Here is an 18,169-nt window from a genome sequence, read left to right on the forward strand (position 1 = left end):
CGATTTAAAATTAATTCTTGATATTTTCAGAGTACGAGTTAGCAATTCATTTTACTTCCGGTCAACAACACGAATTTCCTCGGGGCACTTAAAACAAAATGAATTAATGATCTGTTTCACAGTTTGCGTTATTAAAAGTAAATGGCCACTAAGAAATTATCATTAGAGGAAAACAAGAATGAATTTTCAAAAGGTTTGATAGAGTGCGAAAAAAACATGGCTAAGGAAATGCAAGAAGACGACGACGACGAGCTTAAGGAAAAGGTCGAACGAAACGAACTTACAAAGGCTATGCTTTCTGATGGCGAAACTCTATCTACTGGTGATAGTGGCCGAACGTATTACTCCATATTATTTTCTATTTCTATTTTATCATTAATATCGAGGCTGTACAACATCGATAAGCCCTCTCATGTTTGGTAAGTGAAGTTAATGAAAATTTATGATAGTTAATGTCTATAGAATTTCAGAGCTTTTCAGAAAAGATAAAACCCTTACTCCATTCAGTTGAGTAGATAATAGGGTTGAGATAATTTGATATTTTGTTTACAAGGTTCTTTAATGATAAGTTATAATTATAGTTGTCACACATAGGGCTGAAACGATTCACCAAAATATTGATACTGTTCAACAGGTTGGGAACAATCGCCCAAATGGGATATAATAACCCGTCTGGGATAGAATATCCCAAATGAGATATAAATTTACAGTGCAAAAAAATGAAAATTTTTTATTTTGGCTATAAATATCATAAATCCGCATCAAAATACTTTAAAAGAAGTAACTTTTGACAAGCAAGTTTTTCTGCAACCCTAAGGGTTGTTAGATTGATCCCCAAGAAGTTTACGAACTTCCGAGGGATCAATCTCTTAAACAGTAGTCATACAGAAAAACTTGTTAACCAAAAGTTATTCCTTTATAAGTATCTTGATGCGGATTTATGATATTTATAGCCTAGATAAAAATTTTAATTTTTTGCATCGTAAATTTATATCCCATTTGGGATATTATATCCCAAACGGGCTATTATATCCCATTTGGGCGATTGGTCCCAACCTGTTCAATACAAACGCTCAATTCAATGTTCAATTCAATATCTCAATTTTTAGTTTGGTTCCTTTTCTTTAATCAGATTTGCTTAAATAAATCTGGCTTGACCTTATTGTATTACTTTCACATGCACAAGGGAGAAATGAAAAAGGTGACGTTGTAAAACAACATTATCCTGACCCATAAGCAATAACCCTATACACTTTTGAGGTCCTACTAAACAGAGAACCCTAGAGAACTCTTAAGAACCCTAGAGAACTCTGGCTATATTAGATTAATTCAAGTAAATATTCTGCAAAATTGAACTTATAATCACTTTATTTATCATATTCTATTAATAAAATGAACAAAAATGCTATTTTAGGAATGTTTCCTTTGAAAACAGCTGAAAAATGTAACAAAATTAGACGGAAAAATAATTGTTGTCATCCCGATCCTGATTGAATTTCCTTATCATTGTTTACTGAAATAATTAGTTTTATAACATGATTTTACAGTTCTTTTTATATATTTTTTTTAATCTAATTTTATTTTTTAAGTTAACAATTCAATCTGTTGCAAAACATATAAATGAAATTAATTTTAATTATCTTTATCACAAAAAGTATAATATACGGTCTTCAGAGATTAGTATTTCGTCGATAATAAACATAAAACGTCTGAAAAAAACATATCTTTAAATTTTTGTCTTGTTTTTATTTGATACATTACATATAAGAAAACATAAATTAGTCATTGAAATACAGTTAATAATTCAAAATCATTAGGGTTCTCTAAGGTTCTCTAGAGTTCTCTAGGGTTCTCTGTTTAGTACTAGTACCCCACTTTTTGAAGCATTTTGTCAATTGCTATATTAAGATGTTTAAGTTGTGTCATTTCAATAGTTCAGGTATGTGACCCACTTCATATAGGGTCCACCTTACCATGTTTACACACATCAATCAATGGCATTTCATTTGGTTTTCATTTTTATCTGATGATGAGATCACATGACTTGTCCTTTTGTTATATAACATGCCTTGGTTGTGAATTAACCTTTACATACTTTTCCCTTTAGTATGTATGTATAAATAAATCATTGAAATATAACTATAACTTGATTAATCATAAAATTTTCTATTTTATTCATTAGAACCATTATTGATATAAAATCACCAGTAGTTTTCTATTTTAGATAATGAATTTATAATTAAAAATTGTGTAATTTTAGAGACTTTCTGCAACATTATGATTTGTTTTGTCTTCAGAATATTGAGTTGTACGTGGCACAAGTATTGCAACATGCATCATACCATGAAGGGAGTGTATTGTTTATGCCCTAGTCCCAGGGTAGCAATATCATCACTTTATTTTGATTTAAATTTCAAAAGAATCATAATCAGAAATGTTTTTTTTTCCCAATTAAACTTTTATGGCACATAACTCCTGAATGTGGGGTACATCAAAAAAAACAAATAATATGGTGTATGAATTGAACTTTAATTAACATGCCTGGTAATACTTACTACTTTAATAAGTACTATGTATTTTAGAGACATGTCTATTTAAATTTCAGTTGGGATGAAACTCACTTTGGGAAAATGGGGAGCTGGTACATAAAGAGGGAATTCTTCTTTGATGTTCATCCACCTTTAGGAAAGGTACAAGTAATTGATATCACCAATATATTATATATATATTAGTTTTAGTTATTATGACACAAATCCCACACTGTGTGATAAAGGTGACATCACAATACCCCAAAATGGCTCGATTAGATTAAAAAAAAAGGCCATATTCTCGTGTGTGCACGAAATATTCTTAAATGACCTTTTGTGAACTCATATTAATATTTTAAATATATGATTAATAGAATACTACATACTAAAATACGTATCATATGCCATATCAGCCCTTGGGCCTTAGGCTGATATAGGGCCACTTGGTCTGATATGACATATGATGGGGATTTTAGTATGTAATATTTTCTATATATTTCCTGCACGTGAAGATTGACTTTTTTGAAGTAATCGACCATAACCACTCAGAACAAGCATGAGTCAGGAATATTTCAGAAGACAGAAAAAATATTTTACTTGCAGATGCTGGTTGGACTTTTTGGTATTTTGACTGGTTATGATGGGGAATTCCCTTTCGGAAAGCCTGGTGATGAATATGGTGAAACAAATTATGTCGGAATGAGGGTGGTAAGAGAACAGAAAAATTAAATTTAAAGAAAAAAGATTACTTTTCTTGACATTTTTTATTATACAATTATGTAATGGTGTATGAAATTGTATCTATTGCCATAAGCCATGGGTTTTCCTTTTGTTCCTAATAGCATTATATAGATCTACCTGTAAGCTAAAATGAATGAGTGAAAAAAAATAAGACTTCAGAAAGCATTCATTGCCATACTTAGCCAATTTTCTATTATGCACATACATTTATATTGCAAGCCTTTATTTCAGTGTTGTGCTATTATGGGAGCTGCTTTAGTTCCCCTGGCGTACATGTCAGTCTGGCTTTTGACTAAATCTCTCATGTCATCACTTTTTGCAGCACTTTTGATCTTGTTAGGTGAGTTTTTGTTATGTTTATTCCTCTAGTATGATTTTTAAAAGAATTATGTAATTATGCATCAATTATGCCAACACAATGTATGGTTAATTCTCCATATTTTTGTAGATGTTGGGACATTGACTCTTTCTCGACACATCTTACTGGATCCAATAATGATGTTCTTCATTATGATGTCAACTTATTGTCAACTTAAATTTCTCTCATATCATAACAGGTCTGTTGTTGTTATCTGTCCTCAACAGGGAATGTTATTGTAATTGGCTAATGAATAAAGTTAAACTGGTTACAGTCAAACCTCATTATCTCATACTCTAAAGGGCCAAGATTAAACTTTGAGATATCCAAGGATTCGGGGTAATGGGGGTAAAAAACATAAGAAAAGTAGTTGGGACTACCAAATCACTTTGACATATCCCAGGTATTCGAGATATCGGTGTTTGAGATAACAAAGTTCAACTGTATATGATATGTAAGTCCTATCATACCCAACAGTTACCCGGTAGACAAAATAAATATTGTTACCCATCATTTTAAAATCTTATAATGACAGTTTATCGAATTCCTATAAAATATCTTTTCTGGAGCAATCTATGTCTTTTATATATGAAACCATACCTGAAATTAATGAAAGATTTTTTTGTTATGAATATTGTACATGTATTTTTACAGACCATTTTCGATACCCTGGTGGATTTGGTTAGCCTTAACAGGAACATTTTTAGCAGCATCAATAGGGTAGGTGACATTTTAGAATACATATGCACCTAGTATATAAGGTATTTATAGTTCCCTGATAGTGAAACTGGAGAGCATGTAGTCCATTTTTAAGGAGAATTTCTGTAACCTGAAATATCTACAATTTTATCCTTTTAGGATAACATTCAAATTTTGAACTTGTAGTACAGATTGAGTATTTAAGTATTTTGCATTATTTCTACAATTTTTATAAACTAAGTTTGTATGTGCCTATATAACTGGACAATCACAAAAAATACATGTACAATCTGTATGTGTAAGGCAGTAAAAATGCAATATTTTTAATGACAGAATGCAATCTTTTCTAGTACTGTTTTATATATACATGTATGCACATGTATATGTAAAACATGTAGATCCATTTATGTTTTATGAATAAAATACACGAATGTAACATTTTCATTTTTCAGAGTAAAGTTTGTGGGTTTATTTATCATTTTATTTGTGGGAATGTCCACTATTCATGACCTATGGAGAATATTAGGAGACAAAACCTGTTCTATGGTAAATTTTTTCAATCTTTGAAAAATATTAAATAAAATAAGGAAAGGAATTCTTACATCTGCATTCAATTGTTTAAATTTCATCATAGACTATGTATTTACAAGAAGCAGTGATTTTTTTTACTTCTTTTTTAGGCAGCGGTTGTGAAACATTTCATTGCTAGAGCACTGTGCCTTATTGTACTACCTGTGTTAATGTATATTGCAATATTTGCCATCCATCTCAAAATTCTGAATCACAGGTTAGTAGCAGCAGGTCATGATATCTGACATCTTTGTTTTTCATTTCTGTGTAGTGTTTTTATATTCTTTTATGTCCGCAACATCAAAAGTAAGTGGGTGTATATTGGTCTATTTGTTTGTCTCATATCATGCCATCACAATGATTAACTGTTTCAGAAAGAAAATTTTTTAATGGTTTTTTAAAATAAAAGTTTTAAAAGATTATAAGTACAAGCATGAAATGATATAAATTTTTGTATTACAGTGGCAATGGAGATGGATTTTACAGCTCGGCATTTCAGTCACAGCTGATTGGCAACAGATTGTACAATGTTAGCATGCCAGAAAGTAAGTATAAGTGACAGAAGCTTTATACATTAAACATGCTGTTGTGTTTAAATTCTCTTACAGAGAGAGAAGTATTAGTGTGTAGAAAACCTATTGTTACTGATAATGACTGCTTAGTATATAGAATTAAGTAATAAAATACACTGTTACAATGACTTTCAAAGGGGGTCCTTGAGTTTGCAATTTATTATTGGATTTGATAGATGTGGCTTATGGCAGTGTAATAACTTTAAAGCAGAGGAGAACAGGAGGGGGCTATCTCCACTCCCACTGGCACCTGTACCCTGATGAACACCCTCCCAGACAACAACAGGTACATCATACAAAAAACCAGCCACCAAACCGCCCCAAACCATTTTATCATTGACTCATGTTAAACTTTGTCCTGCTTTATATTCTTATATTTTTATATTCTGGCTAAATATTAAGATTAGGATTTAAATAAAAATTTGATTTTTAAGATAACCACATATGCACATAAGGACTTCAATAATGAATGGATAATTAAGTTGGCTGACAGAGAACCAGAACCAGGAGACCCGGCTCAGCTGGTTGTGTCTGGTGATCTGGTCAGGCTGGAACACAAAGAGTAGGAATTTTACATTGTATCTAAAGCTATTTTTTAGTTAAAATAATATATAAATGGCCAATTTGTAATATAGAATTATGTGTATAAAAAAAAAAATAAAAGTACTTTTCCATTGATAAAGAAGTTTCTTTTAATTAAATAAAAAATTTTTATTGTTTGTAAAATATTTTGCCCATTGATTTGATAGAACCAGAAGAAATCTTCATAGTCATGCAGAGCCAGCCCCTCTCAGTAAAAGACAGTTCCAGGTGTCAGGCTACGGTGTGGTAAGTAATGTTATAGACTGTTGTTGTAATTAAAGCTTTTATATCTTTATATAGAAACACTCATTAACAATAAAAGAATACGTAATCCTTTTGGTCTTCTTAAGACACCTATTCTTATAATTTATTTGATTGCATGAATAAAATGAATTTCAACATGAATTGGACCCAAAGGACTAATGCTTAAATACCATTTGGAAATGTGAAAGACATAGACTGATGTAGGATAAGAAATGCAGTGTGAAACTCTGGATATAAAAAACATGCAGTACATTTATTACTGACAATGTAATCAGATTTAGATAGCATTTTATTTTAAAAAAAAAGAAGAGAAAAATATAAGCTAAATTTGTGTTTTAAATTACTCTGTACCATATGTGTGTATTTAACATTACAGAATGGTACGGGGGATGCTAATGATGTCTGGATTGTAGAAGTATTGGGATCTCCTCCAGGTACCGCCATCCAAACAGCAAAGTCACGCCTGCGTTTTATCCACTATCATGTCAAATGTGTTCTACACTCCCATGATAAGAAACTCCCAAAATGGTATGACAGTTTTCTGGTAACTTGATATAAAGTCAGAAAAATGCACTGTAGTCACAAAAATTCATTGCCTTATGATTTTGTTTTATTTTACATCTTAAGTAATTATTTTTCAATTTCATTTATGTGTATTGTGTGCATTTAGCTCAAAACAATGACACCCTGTAATAAAGCTAAGAACAATGTTCATTTGTATAATTTATATTTTTATTAAAGTGATTAATCTGATAAAATGTTTTATTTTGTAGGGGTTGGGAGCAGCTTGAAGCTACGTGTAATCCAAACATCAGGGAACCAAAAGCTGTGTGGAGTGTAGAAGAAGTGACAGACAAAAGATGTTAGTGATGTTATTTATTATTTTTTTGTTCAGAAATTAGTTCTCAAAGTTGATTTATGCTCTACTTGTTGAGGGATACAAATACAGTCAATTCTTATTATCTCAAACTCTATAAAACCAAAAAAAAATACTTCAACATATCCAAGGATTTGAGATATCAAGGTTAAAATACATACAGAAAGAGTCAGATAGGACTCCCAACTCACTCTGACATAGCCATGGTATTTGAGACATCAGTGTTCTAGATAACAAAGTTCAACTGTATGTGATGAAAGTCTAAGTTTTTTTTATAAAGGCAGTCATTGTTTTGATATTTTATTTCTGTTTATTAGTACCAAATGCCAGTTTTGAAATTTATTCACCTTCATTTATGGAGAGATTTATGGAAAGCCATGCAGTAATGACACAGGTATTCTGATACTTATATACAGTACTTTTCCATGCTGGTGTTTTTAGCTGTACTGGTCAGAGACCGGAAGAGCTTATGCGATAGTAAGGTGTCCGGCGTCCGTCTGTCTGTCTGTCTGTCTAGCTGTCTGTCTGTCTGTCCGTCTGTAAACAATTTTTCAAAACGCTACTCCTCCTACAGTTTTGGTCTGATTTCAATATAACTTGGCACAAATGTAGACTACACTAAGATACAGAAATTAGTGCATCGGTTTTTGATTTCGATGAACGGTGTTGCCATGGTTACTAAAAATAGAAATTTCTGTGAAATTCCTTTAAAACACTACTCCTCCAACAGTTTTGGTCTGATTTCAATATAACTTGGCACACAAGTAGACTACACTAAGATACATAATTTAGTGCATCGGTTTTTGATTTTGATGAACGGTGTTGCCATGGTTACTAAAAATAGAAATTTCTGTGAAATTCCTTTAAAACACTACTCCTCCAACAGTTTTGGTCTGATTTCAATATAACTTGGCACAGAAGTAGACTACACTAAGATACATAATTTAGTGCATCGGTTTTTGATTTTGGTGAACGGTGTTGCCATGGTTACTAAAAATAGAAATTTCTGTGAAATTCCTTTAAAACGCTACTTTTCCTACAGTTTTGGTCTGATTTCAGTATAACTTGGCACACAAGTAGACTACACTAAGATACATAATTTAGTGCATCGGTTTTTGATTTTGGTGAACGGTGTTGCCATGGTTACTAAAAATAGAAATTTCTGTGAAATTCCTTTAAAACGCTACTTTTCCTACAGTTTTGGTCTGATTTCAGTATAACTTGGCACACAAGTAGACTACACTAAGATACATAATTTAGTGCATAGGTTTTTGATTTTGATGAATGTTGTTGCAATGGTTACTAGAAATAAAAATTTCTGTGAAATTCCTTTAAAACGCTACTTCTCCTACAGTTTTTGTCTGATTTCAATATAACTTGGCACATGAGTAGACTACACTAAGATACATAATTTAGTGCATCGGTTTTTGATTTCAATAAATGGTGTTGCCATGGTTACTAAAAATAGAAATTTCTGTAAAATTCCTTTAAAAATTACTCCTGCTACAGTTTTCATCTGATTTCAATCTAATTGGCACACAATTAGACTACACTACGTTATATAATAATGTATATTGGTTTTTGATTTCAGTGAATGGTGTTGCCATGGTTACTCAAAATAGAAATTTCTGGTGAAATACTTTCAAAATGCTACTCCTCCTACAGTTTTTGTTTGATTTCAATAAAACTTGGCACACGAGTAGACTACACTAAGATACATAATTCTTAATGTTTGCTGCGTGTTGCAAAGTTTAATCCAAGTGCAACTTTTCTTTTGTTATAAGTACAGACCAGTAGAGCTACAGTCTCATCAGAGACTTCTGGTTTTCTGTAGATTTTGTTTTATACTTTTGTTGTATTCAGTAAAGCATCAGGATAAGAAGTCAATAGATTTAACTAATGTGTTCTTTAAAATTTATGATTTTTATTTCATTTGAATTTTTGGTTGATGTTTTCCACAATAATCACATTAGTTAGTAGAAATTCACTGGGATTTTTGTTGTCAGGGAAACAGTGGATTGAAGCCAAGAGAAGGGGAAATAACCTCCAGGCCTTGGCAATGGCCCATAGATTACAGGGTAAGTTTTATCAATGGTTTACCTATAGATTATAAAATTTATAGATTACAGGGTGCCTTCTCTAAAATATGGGGTAAGTTTTGAAACATGAAAAGGACAAGTTCTATAGCCACAGTTCATTTATCATATGTTATTTTTTAAGTTTGTAATACTTCAAAATATTATTGCAGGGACAGATTTTCTCAGGGAAGGACCACAGAATTTACCTGTTGGGGAACCCTGTCATTTTCTGGGGATGTCTGGTGGCCCATGCATTGTTTATTGTTTACTTTTTGGCTCACTCAATAAAAGCACAGAGGGGACATAGTGAAAATAAAATCTGGAGAAGTATGTGAATTGAACAGACACAATTAAATTAAACAAAGACTCTTCAACATTTTTAGTCTTTTTTCATATTTATAAATGAGTATTAAAAGTAATTAAAAAAAACTTGTGCAAGAATTTAAAAGTACTTTTTCTTCCAGATCACAAGGAGAACATGCTGGCAGCCTGCTGGTGGCTCCTCCTGGGGTGGGCTCTGCATTATCTCCCCTTCTGGCCAATGACTAGAGTACTTTACTTCCACCACTACTTCCCGGCCTTCCTCTTCAGTGCCATGTTAACAGGTACAACAATATATAAGCAGGGTGTCTTAGTCTGGCAAATGTTTGATATTCATTTAGCAGTGAAGTTGAAGAATATGGACCTGTGCTTACATGTACCTGCTCTTAAAAGACTTATGTCCCATTTCAAGAGGGTTGTTCTGCTTTGTGGAATAATTGTTAAAATTGTTAAAAATATTAAAAGTATTAATCATTTTATTTTTATTGAAGTTTTACTCATTAGTTTTTAAGTATTTTTCACTAATTTAATATCATAATCCACATGCATAATCAGTTTGCATTTATAATTACACTTCCCACAAAAAGTTGTTGGAGGGTATATTGGTCTATTCTCCTGTCTGTTAATCCAGCTGTTTGTCTGTAGATGCAAGGTTAAGTTCAGCTTTTAGATCATTTTTCTAGCTTCTTTCTTCTATCCAGACCAAACTAGCTGACATGGTTAATCTGTGGATACTTATTGAGATCCATGCTTTGATTGTGTCCTGGAAGGGAATATCATTCATGTTCAGGACTACTCTAGTTATTGGGACTAAGATTTTGGTACGGTATTTTACAGGAGTGATCCTGGACCACACAGTGATTTTACTGATGACCTTGGGCCCAGAGAGCCTGGCAGGGACAGTGTTCCACATTATTGTGGGATCTCTGATATCAGGACTTCTACTTAGGTACGAATTAGGTCAAATGTAGAAGATATTGTTGAAATATGTTTTAAACAATGGGAATAATGATTAATTTTGTGTTGCTAGGTTACACTTTTTATGTAAATTATATGAAATCAGATTATAATGAATTAATACCTGCAGTTCACTGATTATGAATGAATAATATATCTACATGTACATTTTGTTGATAGTTTAGATTCATTTTCATGGTTTATGGTACACTTAAATTTACACATTTGTTTCTAATTTTTGTTGCAGCTTTTACCTATTTTCTCCATTGACATATGGTATGGATGGTCCAATGGCCCACGAAGAAGGAAGCAATATAGCAGGATTAAAGTGGCTGAACTCCTGGGACATTTAAGAAGAATGATTAGAAGCATGAGTGATCTGATTGAGCAGTGCAAAATTTAAGATTGGTCTATTTTTCTGAAAAATACCTAAGATATTAATTGAACCCACTAGTCCTGTTTTCCAGTAACTGAACTTTTGGTGGAGACTTTATGATTGAAAATGAAAGCAGAAAATCTGTTCTTTATTATAGAATTTTGATATACCAGGGTAATGTCAATTGATAGGTAACTGTACATTGACAGGGCCATATATCAAACTTTTGATATGTAAATGTACCTTTAAATTTTTTTTTTATTAATAAATGTATGTGTTTTATGTAAAAGATATTGAATAATGCATTCCAAACAAATTTTTGGTATTTTCATTGTGTTCATTTTTTTTTTCATTTTGTGTTAATTTTTTGAAAATGTTAATTGTATTTTGTGGATACTCAAATCAATTTTATTTTTAAAAATACTATTTTTTTTATTAGTATGCAGTTCAATCAGTTGCAAATCAAATTTTGCAGAAGTAATGAACTAAAATGTATGCTATTAATTTATGACTTTAAATTTTGCAGCTACATGTAAATCTGAAATATACACAATCTAATGCTTTATTTATTTATAATCATTTGTTGAATTATTCTTTAAATAGTACATCTGCTTGTGCCATGTGATAAATATACAATTTATTTTTTTTTTTCTCAATTTACACACTGGTTGTGTGGTGCTTTAATTCCCCTTTAATTAAGCTACCTTTTTATGCAAATAATTTATTCCACTATGCATTTTTCTTGCATCAAATGCTTTATATTGAACCGCCCTATTTGAACAGATTACTTGTGTATGCATAATATGCAAATTACTTGATTAGTACTGTACATATCGGAATTTTTCAATCATGGTATTAAATTTTAAGCATCTGTACTTAAAAAATAATAGTGTGTATCTATAACAATGAAACAAAGAAGTCATGAAAAATGGACAATTTTACAGTTTTTTGATATACTCTTTACAAATTCTATAGAAATTTAGATGTACATAATGATCTGTGTTTTTTTAAGATACTGAATCTGAGATCTAAATCTAACCCTTTAATGGTAGCTTACAGAGAACAAGGTACTTGTAGGTTAAGAATTCTTTTTGTCTCCCTTCCTTGATGACTGAGAAATGCAGTGGTTCAAAAATGAAATTTGTAATTATGCATGTTCCAAAAAGTCACAGGAAAGTCACAGATTAATGTTTCAAAATTTCCTTAATTTTAAAGATTTTTCATGTTCATTTACATTTACTTCAGAAAGAGAACAGTATGTTTTATACAATATAAAATCTCAGTATGCTAAAAACTCATCAAGGTGAGGAAATTCGGAAAATTGTTTTCTCATCTACCACTTTCACTATTTTAGTTTCTTAATTACAAACTATCAGAATTCTGTGTTTGATTTTAATGCCATTTGAAAAAAAAAATTGGCATGTACTTTGTTCTTTTTTTGGATTTGATTTACATATATTTTTTCTCACAATCTAGCTCCTCATACTATGGCTTGTTTTATATTTTTATTAAATTGCTAAACTTTGAACCAATGGAAATGAGGTTATGGACATTAAATTTCTTGAACTCATCACCAGTGATGTTTAAATGTTGTCACAGAAGACCATTTCTTTATTTGTTGTAATGTTTCTTTTGACTTCTGGTCTCTTGGATTTCCAACCATGAATATATACATTTTTTGTGTGTATGATATTTATACTTACTATATCTAGTTTAATTGGGGGGGAAAACTCTTACAGGGCAATTTATATTTATTTACAACACAGTCCAGGGTAAATTGTTCTTATGTGTAGGTTGAAATGCATCCATATTAAATCAAACAGTATTTTGAAACCACCACACTGCAATTGTTACTTGTTCTATGCCTATGTGTACAGACTTTGCATGTTTAGATGTGGTACAATATCTACTGTAAAAATTAACTTAATTGTGTATAAAATTTACATAATTTGAGACACTATAATAAATTATTTAAATATATATGATATACATTTGTGGATTTAACAATTTAATCGCTTAAAAAAAATCCTAATTTGTTTTTTGTAAATGTGTGAATACTATGATTAAATGAAGTAGGTCTTCTGTGATGCTACTGTGGTAGTAAAATCTAGTGAGTCATTGGAGTATTCAAGAGCAGAGAATTTTGAATACAAATATCTCCAGGTGATAACTGAAGAAAGTTGGTCAATTTAAATAAAAGTGAAACTCTATGTTACCAGCAACAAATCTGATGGCAGTAACTTTGGTGAAAATAGGTCAATCAATTTGAAACCAAAAAGCAAGCCATAACTATAAAGATACATATAAAAAGTTAGCTCATTTCTACAAACACACCCAAAAATATTAAAAAATAAAAGTGAATGATTACAAATTCTCAAAGTCTGGGAAAAAAGAGGTCAATCAACAGGAAACTTGAATTCAACCTGTAATTTAAGTCATCCATGTGAAGAGCAAAAATTAGCTTTGTATCTAAATCCAGAGTAAAAAAAAAAGTCTGGAAAACTAACTATGACAGAATGATGGCATGAAAGAATGACCAAATGACAGACTAAAAACAAATAACACTGCCTGGATCTTTATATCACACATCAAAGGAAGATTTTAAAAAAAGAAAAAAATGTTATAGCAGTCATTAATATCTTTATTCCACTATATTCATTGTTAAAAATATGATCACGTCCATTAAAATTCAATCAGAATCGTCCAATGAAAGCGAGCCATCAGTATATAACACTTCATTGTTTTTAATTTTTTCCACTGTCCGTAAATATCGGTTATAATCTTTGTAACCTAGATAAAACCTGTAAGAAAGAAAAGATCTCTTTAAGGAGGTATAATTCAGAAACAACAAATGTTCAATACAATTCAAGTGTTTTCAGTACCAAAGGTGACAGTGAACACTTCAATATAATGCTTAAAAGTATATATATAGTAAAACTCGGTCATAAAGAACTCGCATATAAGGAAATCTCGGTTATAAAGAACTTTTATTGAATCCCGTACAAGATTTTTTACTACAGTAAAACTTGTCTAATCCAGCCACTGCTGGTTTCAAAGAAATTGGCCAGATTAAACAATATTCCAGATTAGACAATGTTTTTAAATTAAACAATTGAAATTGCTAAAAGGGACTTGAAGTAACATCATGTTAGGCAAGATTTCAGAATACACAACATCAGAATAGACAAGTTTCACTGTATATTCATTTTACAAATATAAAGAATCTATAAGGAAGCAAAATTTGAGGTCCCAGTGACTTCCTTATAACCAAGTTTTACTGTACATGTGTTCCTTCTTATGACTTCTGAATATGCTCATTGAAGCATTAAATATGAAACCTACCCTCAATATTTAAGTTTTCTGATTAAAAACATTTTAATTATAAAAAACTTGGGTAATAAAGATAAGCTAAAATGGATATAAAATTGAAAACTTACGTGGTTCCAAAATAAGTACCAATGAAAGCAAGTGATCCTATCCGCACTCCTTTACGTAAATTACCTGAAATTAAAAGAGGAAATTTCATGTGATATTTGATTTATTTTTATTTCAATCTTCAGAGTTATAGGTCTTTCATTCAGTGATACCACTGAAGATGTAACATATTGACTCATTGATGTAACAATGAAATAATAAGGGGTCAAATGGTCATATGAACATCAAGTTATGAACATCTTATCGCGTCACATAACGTCAAAAAAACTTCAAGTGATTGCTCCATGAACCCTATTACCGCACGTTAAAAATCATTGTATGTTTTCAAAATTTTAGTAAATGGACCTGATTTTTTACATACTAATAAACAAAAGATAAGAATTTAATCAGACATATATCATTCTTCTAACAACACAATAAATTTTCCATAAATCAGTGTGACCGCGAACTTTTCTAACAACCCTCGTACAGACAGATGGACAGACAAGTTGATTCTGATATATCCATCTCCCTAAACTTTGTTTCCTTGGGGTATAATAATTGTATTGGGGTTTGGTGTTTAAGTAAGCAGCATGGTCCATAGGCCTCTTCTTTGAAATTAATACAGAATAATACACATTGTTTTGTGTCATTTGACTTACTTGTGAAAAGAAAGTATCCCAAAGTTGTAGAAAATAATCCAATTAGGGAATTCCTTAAAGAAACTTTCATGTATGGTATAGTATTTGCATCAATTCCAAACAGCACTATTCTTTTTCTCTAAAAAGGAAAGAAATCTTTATAAAATTCTAAACATGCCAGATGTATGCATGTAAAATGTCAATATTATATATTGTGCTAGAAGATGTGCAGCTTTTTTTTTTACCAATGAATTCAGATTTTAACATTTCTAAATACACATACATGCATATATTGTATAGATGAATTCAATGAAAATAATTTTTTTCTTTTAAAACAACTGTGTCTGTGTGATTTTAAATGGGGCAAAATTGGTGATGGAGCAAAATAACATATGAGGCTAAAAATATCCCTATGTGCAGTATTTATAAAATTTATAACTACTGCCCACAGTTGTTTTCCTTCTTCAAAAAACTTGCATTTTATGCCTTTAGTTCAATGTAAATCTAATGATGTCATGATAAAATTACATGATATCTAAGTGATAAAACAGTCATTAAATTAGGTTAAATGCTAACTTAACTACCTAGGGGTAAAGAATGGTCCATATTAGCATTTAAATACCATCTTCATACTAGAGTACCTATCTGATCTAAAACTCAACCTGATTATCTTGATTTGAAAAGGAACATAAATAGAAGAAAAAATATTAATATATTTGTTGGCATTGCACATTGTTGCAGGTTCATAATCAATGCCAGTATCATAATATCTGTTTATACAAACTGAATACTGCACATAACTTAGTATGTATACCTTGTGTGATTTACATGTGACACAGTTTAGAGCAATAATCATTCATCAACGGTAATAGGTGGTTTCACCCCGATTACATGTTTGCCTCGAGTGGTTTTGCCTCATTACATGTATACTTGTTACATGTAATTAAAGAAGTCAAAGTTTAGCATGTGTGGATTTTGGCAGTTTGCTATGACAAATCGCCAAAGTGGTTTTTACGTGTGTTCTCTGTCAAAAGTTTATTATTACATCCCTATTTATTTAAAAGCGATCTACAGAGTTTAATAAAGTAAATATTTTTTCAAAATTTCAGAAACAGATGAGATTGTTGGAATAAAATTGTAACAATCAAACAAAACTTATTTACCGGTATTTTACAATATAACCATAGATGAATTTATTTCAAATATAAACCATAGTTTGAAGAAAACTGTGCAGGGCAAATCCACTCAGAGCAAACAGGTAATGGGGAGAAACCATCCAGATTCTACATTAACTATTCAGTACATTTTCTGTTCTGTTCTGTCCTCAGAGCAGAGAAAGTAGGTCAAATAAGATAGAAATAACTTCACACCATCTTCATAGTACACGTTCAGAAAGCAATGTTGTGTCCACAAAAAAAACAATGAATAATCATGCACAATTGTAAGAAATATCTTAGACTGATTAAATCAGAGATGTATATAAATGGACATGACTTATCATCTCGTATCCTGTTTTCGACTGTAATGTATTTTCGACCTATTTTTCCCAATCTGCTTCCTGTGCAGATACCATGCGGTACAACATTATTTTTGGCTGCTGCACTTGGAAAAATATCAAAGCGGTTATCATTTGATTACAAAGATTTTCTGATAATATTTTACCGAAAGAAATTTAAGATCTCTGTCACAAAGATGCATGAATATTAAAATTAATGGGTGGATCAAACAAATTTTTTTCCTTAGATATGGGCATTTTCTTATAGGTTTTCATTGAAAAATGCAATGTAATTTCATTGAATTTTTTTGGAAATGCACAGCTACTGACGGAAGGGTACAGCCAATGAATAAAATTCTCTACAACCAAAGTAAGCAACATGTTAAGTATTTTTATGAAAGAGAGACAATCATAGCGAGCCAACGAGCGGCGCAAAGCGACGCTCGTCACAGCGAGCTCTAACGACAATGCCTGGGCGAAGAGAAAATTCGGACAACTGCACATTCATTCAATAGAATTTTTTTCCGCAGTAATTCTGGACCCACAATGCATTGCTTGTTGATCTCGCTGTTAACTTCATTCGTGCGGTAACAACAACTAAAAATTCACAAAAAAATAAACTCACCTTAATTTAATGGATATTGCATACAGATAGTAGATTAAACATTCTTTGTTAAATTTTTTGCACTTTTCAAACTTCATATATGAAAATGCAGCTAACATACGACGTCATGTGACCTCACAGTCTAGAAGTTCCAAATGTCTCAGGCGGTTTGAAAAGGCGGATCTTAAAATTAAGTGAACAATGCGCTCGCCCCAACGGTCGCACCGTCAACATATTATTTTTATTGTCTGGAATATCCTACAGATATTTACAGCCAATACTATCTGGGAGTCCATACTTCATTTAGGTCGAAAACACAAGACGCTATTATTTTTGTATGGAAAACCGCACCCTCCTCATATTATGGCATATAAATAAACAGAAAACTGCAATTTGGGTTATATTATTTTATTAACAGACACATATACTATCCTCGTAAGCCTTTATTTTATTCGATTTTTTAAAGCTTGCAATAAATCAATAAATAACATCTAAATAGGTCGAAAATACAATACACCAGAATATCAAGAGTCCACCTGTCCACGATGAGAGGTACGATTAATGCATTTTAAAAAAAGGTTAATTAGCAAAAAAAACCCCAAACCTTTGGTGCTTGTTCATTTTCGCCTACTACCGATGCAACTTCAGACATCCTTACAAGGTACTTGTAGTTTGTAAACAAGCTACATTTGCAAGATCTTTTGACTTTTGTAACAAAAAATCAAAGTAGGAAGCATTGTCACGTTACTAAAAAACAAAACAAAACTGTTCGTTTTCCGGTTGTCCTTTTTTTTCGCTCACAAGTACGGTTCAGGGTCCTTGTATTTCTAAAATGACTTAAAATTTGAAAATTTAGAATTTAAATATTTTAACTCAATTCTAAATCAAAATTTATGTCAATGATATGGGTTCCAGAAGTTCCAGTTATGGTCAAGGCCAAGACTCTAATGCTGCATTGTGCATTGTTGTGAACGTCATTCGAAGAAAGATCACTTGAGATCTGTCATGTTCATTTTAGAACAAATTGTTTTAATTTTGGCACATACATAATTTAAATTTTTTTTATACAAGGCAAAATTTCCACAGAGAGAG

General features: G+C 31.3%; 2 protein-coding genes across 2 annotated transcripts; one reads left to right on the forward strand and one right to left on the reverse strand.

The window, feature by feature from the left end:
- Positions 1 to 96: 96 nt before the first annotated feature.
- On the forward strand, positions 97 to 11,250 carry LOC133182930 (protein O-mannosyl-transferase 2-like). Its single transcript, XM_061317809.1, has 20 exons — positions 97 to 419; positions 2,606 to 2,690; positions 3,132 to 3,236; positions 3,501 to 3,609; positions 3,718 to 3,826; positions 4,282 to 4,347; positions 4,779 to 4,872; positions 5,007 to 5,113; positions 5,359 to 5,441; positions 5,645 to 5,754; positions 5,903 to 6,030; positions 6,218 to 6,296; positions 6,691 to 6,842; positions 7,088 to 7,176; positions 7,509 to 7,585; positions 9,198 to 9,269; positions 9,440 to 9,596; positions 9,734 to 9,874; positions 10,428 to 10,539; positions 10,795 to 11,250. The coding sequence occupies exons 1-20, from the start codon at positions 142 to 144 to the stop codon at positions 10,898 to 10,900; spliced, it is 2,259 nt and encodes a 752-aa protein (XP_061173793.1). The 5' UTR covers positions 97 to 141; the 3' UTR covers positions 10,901 to 11,250.
- A 2,293-nt stretch (positions 11,251 to 13,543) lies between these two features.
- On the reverse strand, positions 13,544 to 17,809 carry LOC133183833 (uncharacterized). The gene is made up of 4 exons (XM_061318737.1): positions 17,682 to 17,809; positions 15,000 to 15,117; positions 14,361 to 14,424; positions 13,544 to 13,724 (listed from the first exon to the last, which is right to left on the reverse strand). Exons 1-4 carry the CDS (start codon positions 17,727 to 17,729, stop codon positions 13,613 to 13,615), a joined length of 342 nt encoding a protein of 113 aa, XP_061174721.1. The 5' UTR covers positions 17,730 to 17,809; the 3' UTR covers positions 13,544 to 13,612.
- Between the last annotated feature and the right edge of the window lie 360 nt (positions 17,810 to 18,169).

The sequence above is a fragment of the Saccostrea echinata genome, unplaced genomic scaffold (genome assembly GCF_033153115.1).
Source record: "Saccostrea echinata isolate AGI-Se365-2 ecotype Australia unplaced genomic scaffold, CSIRO_AGI_Sech_v1 ptg000009l, whole genome shotgun sequence".
In the NCBI taxonomy this organism is placed as follows: Eukaryota; Metazoa; Mollusca; class Bivalvia; order Ostreida; family Ostreidae; genus Saccostrea; species Saccostrea echinata.

Bases quoted from the DNA above. Each gene is read 5' to 3' on its own strand.
- LOC133182930 (XM_061317809.1), top strand. From the start codon at position 142: ATGGCCACTAAGAAATTATCATTAGAGGAAAACAAGAATGAATTTTCA. The intron at 3,610-3,717 runs GTGAGTTTTTGT...ATATTTTTGTAG, and splicing joins AGCACTTTTGATCTTGTTAG to ATGTTGGGACATTGACTCTT. The intron at 6,297-6,690 runs GTAAGTAATGTT...TTAACATTACAG, and splicing joins AGGTGTCAGGCTACGGTGTG to AATGGTACGGGGGATGCTAA.
- LOC133183833 (XM_061318737.1), bottom strand. From the start codon at position 17,729: ATGTCTGAAGTTGCATCGGTAGTAGGCGAAAATGAACAAGCACCAAAG. The intron at 14,425-14,999 runs GTAAGTCAAATG...TTTTAATTTCAG, and splicing joins GGGATACTTTCTTTTCACAA to GTAATTTACGTAAAGGAGTG. The intron at 13,725-14,360 runs GTAAGTTTTCAA...TCTTTCTTACAG, and splicing joins GGTACTTATTTTGGAACCAC to GTTTTATCTAGGTTACAAAG.